Source organism: Beta vulgaris, chromosome 5 (assembly GCF_026745355.1).
Source record: "Beta vulgaris subsp. vulgaris cultivar EL10 chromosome 5, EL10.2, whole genome shotgun sequence".
NCBI classification, from domain to species: Eukaryota; Viridiplantae; Streptophyta; class Magnoliopsida; order Caryophyllales; family Amaranthaceae; genus Beta; species Beta vulgaris.
Genome location: NC_079206.1, coordinates 39419070 through 39427255, shown reverse-complemented (window position 1 = coordinate 39427255; position 8186 = coordinate 39419070). Strand labels below are relative to the sequence as shown.

Below are 8186 nucleotides of genomic sequence, written 5' to 3'. Positions count from 1 at the left end.
CCACCGAACCACCATGCCACGGGGAACTTTGACAGGCGTTATCTATTCAAAAAAAAAATTGGCAGATTTTACAATTTAAGGGAATAATTACACATAAATGAGAATCTTCAATGACCTGTCACAAAAGTCTAATCATATTATTTCTGTTATATATACTTGTTTTATAGTCTTGTATCATTGTATGTTACGTTGAAAATTAATGTAAATTAATCTTTAATACCCTCTTTGTTCTAGAGTAATCCAAATACATTTTATTCTCTTTTGTCTCAGAATACTATTTAGACTTTCATGGTTGGAATGATCCTTCTACTTAAAGCAACTTATGACTTTTAATTTTTGTGGTTATCTTGCATTATGTGATTTTTTTTTGGTATTCATTTATCCCTCAATTAATAATTTCAAATCTTATATTTTATTTATCATTACTTATATCATTAGAAAGTATCAAATATATTGTTTATTTCATATACCTTGGTAATTTTATAACTGTTGTATGCTAATGTTCAACATTGTCATTTTCTGTCAAAAAAAAAAAGTTCCATAGGAATATCTATTTCACCCAAATTTCGAAAACAGATAAAAGCCCATATTAAATAGATGAAAAGTCGGTGGTGGTTTGTTGGATGCAGCTGGTGACACATTAGATTAGATTTGGGTGGTGCTATGTCCCATTCGTCACCCATTTATCCATCTTGTTTTTTATAATTTATGTCTTAGTTTTTAGTATAAAAATCAGGGTGTTACCGTATATCTATATATTCAGAACATATCTATAAATATAAACCAAAACATCCTTCAATTTCTCGCAATAAACAATAATTTATTAGTTTAAAATCTTCATACTTTGAAACATATATGAGTGCAGATCAATTTTTTTTACTTACTATAAATTGTTCTTGGTTTGTTATGGAAAAGAGTTCTTATAATAAAAAATTTTGATGAATAATATTTCTTCATGTTTACTGCTTGAAAATAAATTGAGAGTTAAAAGCAAATACTATTTTAATGTTTTTAAAATTGAGCAATGTGTTTTTACTAACATAATGCATAGTTGGGACTATAGGGAGCAAAAAATTGGATGAAAAATAATTGAGTGGGCGTTGTTGTATGCTTAGGCCGATTAGATAAATAAAAGTTGCTCTATATTTCTTTTCTATATTGTACAATTTCTGCAAGATTGAAGGAAATGTTTATGCTCTTTAGAGTATAGTAAATATAAATCAAGGGAAATTTTTCATCTGTTAAATAGCTAATTCTTTTGTATACGACTTTATTTCTTTATCTTATAGATTGATGAAAAACATGGACCATTAAGGGTCTGTTCTCCCCAGCTTATTTTCAGTTCAGTTCAATTCAATTCAATTCAGTTCAGCTCTTGACAATACTTTTTGTAACACCCTCCAAATTTAAATAAGTGTAAAATCCAATAAGTATAGTTTTAAGAAAATCCTTTATTCAAACTTGGAGGATATTACCGCCCATTTACTCTCTAAGAGTAAATGAAAGGCAACAAAAGATAAGTTAACCCAAAAGTCTTAAAATGAAATATCATTACAACCAAAGTTAATAAAATCTAAAATAGTAACTCCAAATAAAAAATAAATAAGTCGTCTAGGTGAATTAACTAAGCCTCCTCACACGAGATCCCGTCACCAAGTCCAACCTGCAAGTAATAGAAAGAAGACAACAAGGAGACAACTCCCAAAAATCAGAAAAACTGAGTAATTCGACTCCATCCATCCTAAAAATAATAATTTTAAAATAAATTTTGATTTTAGAAATAAATAAAGTGCTCCAACAAATTCAACACTAATGTTTGGATTTTCAACGTTTGTATTACTAACTCCAAATACAAGTCATATATCATAACGTTTAGGCACACACTTAAAATATAATTTTAAATTAAGAGAGGGAAATGTGAACGCCAGTAGGCCGGGACTAATCCCTATTAACCGCCTACTTCAACAAGAGGTCGTCACCCCAATATAACCATGGCCAAAATCATAGAGTCCCTAGTGTGCACACCCCTTCTACTTGGATCACAACAAATAGAAGGAAGACAACAGTTCGTATCGTATTTAATAATCAACCTATAGATAGTTATACCATCGTATAGGGCAACCTGTTCAACACCCTTTCGGGCTTCATTACCCTCCTTAGTTTTTATTTAAAGGTCACAATAAACATAAATTCTCAAGTTGATAACCATACAATTCCACAGTTTTGTTAACATAAAACATACTCTAGTCATAAAGGTTTGCCACAAGAATATTCACATACTAATACTTTAGTTCAAAAGAACACATGATTATAACATATTTATACTTTACCAAGTTATAATAATACTCCAGTTCATAGTATTATGAGAATCCTACTTTTATAATAGTGATTATAACTCAGAAATTCATAATATTAGTCTATAAAAATTTGTACATACATAATCACTTAATCATATAATCACACAGATAGCCGTTTTGCAACGGGAACTAGAGTACGATGAACATCGAAATTACTCGAGTAGCGCAGATACGAATAATAAAGTCACCCCTAGAAAGCTCCTTCTACAAAATCTCCGTCTACAATAGTAAGTAAATGAACTAAATTAGTTACCTATATATAATACCCGACGTAATTAAAATTTGTTAAATTGAGGATAGTAGGTACTATAAACTTTTACATTAAAATATAAAACCAAGTGTTAAAAGTTGTACAAGAGTCTTTGTTCAAATTTAGAGAATGGAAAGAAAATGATAATATAAATAATATAATATAATAAAGTAAAAAGTAGATATCTTGCAAAAGTAGAAGATGTAAAACATCTTCCTTGAATAGTAGGCACGAGATGACACAAGGGTGAGAAGAAAAAGAAATAATAATAAAAAAAAGTAAAGTAAAAGAAGTACGTAAAGTGAAAGGTAGTAAAGTGAAGTAGAAAAGGAAGGAACAAGAACTGGAAGTCCAGTTCCTTCAAAAATAAAACAGAGAGCTTGCACAGAGAAGAGACATAAGACGGAAAAGAATAAAGAGAGGACAGAAGAAGAAGATGGTCGGACGGTCAGCCAACGGAGCCGGTGGTGGTCACGGCGGTACGGTGCAGACCCCCCCTGTTTTTTCTTCTTCTTCTTCTTCTTTTTCTCTCATATTTCATTTTACAAGAACATGGTGATTCGAAAATGGTTTCTTACCTACTGGAATTTGGAGTAAAAATTGTGTTTGAATGAGGTGTAGGAGTCCGGTATTTATAGTCTTAGAAGAGGGAGAGAGGAATAATTCAAGAAGGAAGGAAAGATTTGATTGAAACAAAGAAGGAAGGTTATAATTGATTTTTCGAAATTTTTGGGTGATAATTGATTGAGAATCAATTTGACAGAATGCTTGATAAACTGACAAGATTCTGAAATCTGCGTGAGATTTGCTTCAAAACAGATTTTTTTTTTTTTTATAAGATTATTATTTCCGAAATTCAGATTTCCAAATAATTCAAGTATTTTAGGTAATAAAGGATTTTCGAATTTTTAAAATAAAATCATGAATTTTGTAGTTTGGAGAAAAATAATTATTTAAGAGTTTAAGAATTTCGGGATATTATCAAGAGCTTAGGTTTAACATTAACTAGGGATACTTGGGCTAAACGAACTAAATAGGTTAAGTAAATTAAATTAATAAAATTAGGACTAAATGAATTAAGTTATGAGAGTGGGTTCGAAAAGGGATTATTTTATTAATGTTTTGAAGTACTACTTCTAAGTACTTAATATATGCTTCTTTATGTTTTAGATGGGAAGACTTCACCAAACCGCAAGAAAAAGGACAGCGAGGAAACTCACTGGCCCTCTCTCTGCTTCACCTTACTTGATTCGCATGAGATACGGGGAGGATGTTTGTAATTATGTCCATCGTTTGAACTTGGCTATTGAAAGCTACCATTTTAATGACTTGTATGGAGATTCAGACTTTTGCACTCCTGAAAAGAAAGCATATGTATTATTGACAACCCTACCCGAGCGAGGACCATTAGGAGCAATCAAAAGAAAATACAATGATGTTTATGTTAATGATGCCCCTAATGTTGAGAGGTACACGCATAAAGGATCATGGTTTCTGACCATTGAGTATCTACGAAGGGTCATGATTGATGCTATGGAAGAATACTATTACAATCTCAATGTAAATGGCTCTAGTTCTGATGAAGGGGAAGCTAATAGAAGCCCTAACCCTACCCACCCTCAGTCCGAGATGGAGGATGAAGAGCCTATGGAGGATGATGACCTTTAATTTGTTCTTTCTTTTATTTTATTACGTGCAATAAAATTTTTTTTTTTAGAACCAATAGATGTTATGTTGACCAACGATGTTATGTCGATTGAATGATTGAATAAAGATGTTTACTTTTTCTAAAGTTGTGTTACTAGCTCAAACTAAATACTTATGTCTCATTATTATATTTTACATCAATAATAAATGGTGGTCACACCATTGTTTTCTCTTTTCTAGGTAGCTTATGCAATTTAACGTCTATACTCGTTCTCGTTTCCGCTCAAACAAAAATATGTCTGAGACTCCCGAACAAATTGCTGCTCGATTGCGAACTCTCGAGCAATTATCTCAAAGTTTTGGACTTGTTCTTCAAAACCAACTCAACAACCATGTCGGTGAGGAATCCCAAGCAACCATGGCCAAGAAAATTGCCAATTTGAAACCACCAACCTTCATTGGTCGAGAAGATCCTCTTGTGTTAGAAAACTGGTTGCGCGATATAGAGAAGATATTCACCTCTAATGGAACCCCTGACAACCAAAAGGTTGACCATGCTACCTTTTACCTTCGAGAGGATGCTGATCTTTGGTGGGAAACCCAAGGACCAACCATTCGTATGCAACCTAATTTTGATTGGTCTACTTTTAAGACTGCTATGAGGGCCCGATTCTTTCCCAGCACATTAGGAGACAAAAATGTAGTGAGTTCACTAGATTCAATCAAGGATCTACTATGAGTGTAGAAGAGTATGCTCAGAAATTTCACGAATATGCTAGGTTTTGCCCCAATATGGTTCCTGATGAAGCTACAAAAGCCCAGAAATTTGAGAATGGACTTAGTTTTAGAATTCAAAAGAGACTAGGCGGTAGTACCTCCCACACTTTTATGGAGGCTTATGGTAAAGCTTGCAACATGGAGAGAATTTTGAAACGAGAAGAGGAAGTGTTGGGACGAATCAAGAGGAAGGACCAAAGTGGGAACTCTCAAACTCAAGGTTATGAGAAAAAGGCTCGCTATGGAGGAAATAATAGCGGGGGTAACCATCAGGGAGGTCGTTATACCAACAATAAAGTTCTCACAACAACAATCAGGTCAAAGGAGACCAGGAGACAATAATAAGAAGGTGTTTGTCTGTAAGAAGTGCAATAAGAGTCACCCAGGTTTCACATGTCAGGGTGAGCGAATTAAGTGTTTCCAGTGCGGCGAACCTGGACACAAGGCCAACCAGTGTCCAAATAGGCAAACTGACCAAAATGGGCAAAATAGGGGAAACCACAATAATGGGAATACCAATCGAAACCAATACCAGACCCCTAATCGCCCTGCCAATCCTCAAGTTCCAAACACCAATGGTAATCAAGCCACTCCAAATGCTACCCAGACAACAACCAGATCAATGGAAATGGTGCACGTCCAACTTATGGCAGAATTCACGTCATGAGCAGAACTGAAGCGGACACCAACAGTAACGTCGTGACGGGTACTTTTCTCGTAAACTCTAATCCTGCTTTCCTACTTTTTGACTCTGGAGCGTCTCATTCTTTTATTTCTCAGTCCTTTGTGGAAAAGTTTTCTTTAGAACCTTCATCGTCGTGTCTAGCCAACATTGTCATGTCCACCGGGACCACAATCCCATGTAATACCCTTTTTCAAGACATTCCTATTACCATAGGCGGGACTGATCTACCTGCTGATCTGATCTTGTTTTCCCTGAAAGACTTTGATGTTATCTTAGGAATGGACTGGTTGAGTAGATATAAGGCCAAGATTGAGTGTCATAAACAAAAAGTGTCTCTTAAAGGACCGCAAGGGAATAGGATATCTTACCAAGGGGTTGTCTTTACACCTGGAATCAAGATTATCTCAGCTTTGAACCTTCAAACTTACCTTAGGAAAGGCTACACAGTGTACCTGTGTCACATGAAAGACATAAGTAAGGAGGATGAGGAGATACCCAACATTCCTGTTGTTTGTGAATTCCCGGATGTATTTCCAGAAGAAATTCCAGGAATGCCACCAGAGAGAGAAGTTGATTTCAAAATCGACGTAGTTCCGGGACAGGCCCTATTTCTAAAGCACCATATCGAATGGCCCCAGCCGAAACGAGAGAATTGAAAGTGCAATTAGAAGAACTCTTGGAGAAAGGATATATAAGAGCAAGTGTCTCACCCTGGGGAGCCCCAGTGTTGTTCGTTAGGAAGAAGGATGGGTCTCTAAGATTATGCATTGATTATAGAGAGTTAAACAATGTCACTGTCAAGAACAGATACCCACTTCCTAGAATCGAGGATTTATTCGATCAGTTAAAAGGTGCTGCAATATTCTCAAAAATCGACTTGCGTTCTGGCTATCATCAGCTAAGGATCGCAAATGAGGACATACCCAAAACAGCCTTCCGCACAAGGTATGGCCATTATGAGTTCACAGTTATGCCATTCGGACTCACTAATGCGCCTGCTGCATTCATGGACCTCATGAACCGAACCTTCAAGCAGTACTTAGATAAGTGCGTGGTCATATTCATCGATGACATTCTGGTCTTCTCAAGAGATAAGGAAGAACATGAGGCCCATTTGAGGATAATTTTGGAGATCCTTCGCCAAGAGAAATTGTATGCCAAATTCTCAAAGTGCGAATTTTGGTTAGAGAAGGTCGCATTTTTAGGCCATGTGATTTCAAAGGACGGAGTTGCTGTTGACCCCTCAAAGATACAAGCAGTGACCGATTGGGCTAGACCCACAAGTGTTACGGAAATTAGAAGTTTCTTGGGTCTTGCAGGGTACTATAGGGATTCGTTAGAGATTTCTCTAAGGTTGCTCAACCTCTAACCAACCTAATGAAGAAAACCACTAAATTTCATTGGGACGACCAATGTGAGTCAGCATTCCAAGAATTGAAGAAACGACTTACAACAGCGCCAGTGTTGACCTTACCCTGTGGAACAGAAGGCTTCGAGGTGTTCAGTGACGCCTCAAAGCATGGGTTAGGGTGTGTGCTAATGCAACATGGGAAAGTTGTAGCGTATGCATCCAGGCAACTGAAACCTTATGAACAAAATTACCCTACTCATGATTTAGAGTTAGGAGCGATTGTGTTTGCACTCAAAATATGGAGACATTATTTGTATGGAGTCAAGTGCACAATGTACACAGACCATAAGAGTTTAAAATATCTCTACACTCAGAAGGAGTTAAACATGAGACAAAGGCGTTGGCTTGAACTCATCAATGATTATGATCTCGACATTGTCTACCACGAAGGCAAAGCCAACAAAGTCGCAGATGCTCTAAGCAGGAAGAGTAGTCATACCTTGAATGTATTGGTCTTAGCCGACGAGTTATGCAAGGACTTCCATAAGTTAAACTTAGAGGTGGTTGAACATGGTTATGTAGAAGCTAGATTAAATGCAGTCTCTGTCGAGCCTAACCTCTTCGAAGAAATTCAAGCAAAGCTAAGCACAGATGATTGGTTGATTAAGTTGAGGAAGATGAAAGAGGAGGGTCAAGCACCTGAATTTGAGGTCGATGCTAAAGGAATAGCAAAGTACAAGGGAAGATGGTGTGTTCCTAATGATGAAACCCTAAAGGACAAATCTTGAAAGAGCTCATAATTCCCATTACTCTATACACCCTGGCGGAGACAAACTCTATAAAGACCTCAAACAACACTTTTGGTGGCCCAGAATGAAGCGAGAAGTGGCGGAATTCGTAGCCAAATGCTTAACTTGCCAAAAGGTTAAGATCCAGCACATGAAACCTGGTGGAAAGTTACAGCCTTTATCGGTTCCAGGATGGAAATGGGAATCGATCTCTATGGACTTTGTTATGGGATTGCCAAACACTAAGTCAGGAAAGAATGCCATTTGGGTCATAGTAGATCGTTTGACAAAAAAGCACGATTTGTGGCCATGAAGGACACATGGTCAATGC

The 8186-nt window shown here is 36.3% G+C and overlaps 1 protein-coding gene across 1 annotated transcript; it reads left to right on the top strand.

Annotated features, from left to right (window-relative positions):
• Positions 1-4549: 4549 nt before the first annotated feature.
• Positions 4550-4993, top strand: LOC130591406 (uncharacterized). Its single transcript, XM_057394718.1, has one exon. It carries the CDS (start codon positions 4550-4552, stop codon positions 4991-4993), a length of 444 nt encoding a protein of 147 aa, XP_057250701.1.
• Positions 4994-8186: the final 3193 nt, after the last annotated feature.

Excerpts from the sequence above, each read along its gene's own strand:
- LOC130591406 (XM_057394718.1), top strand. The coding sequence starts at position 4,550 with ATGTCTGAGACTCCCGAACAAATTGCTGCTCGATTGCGAACTCTCGAG.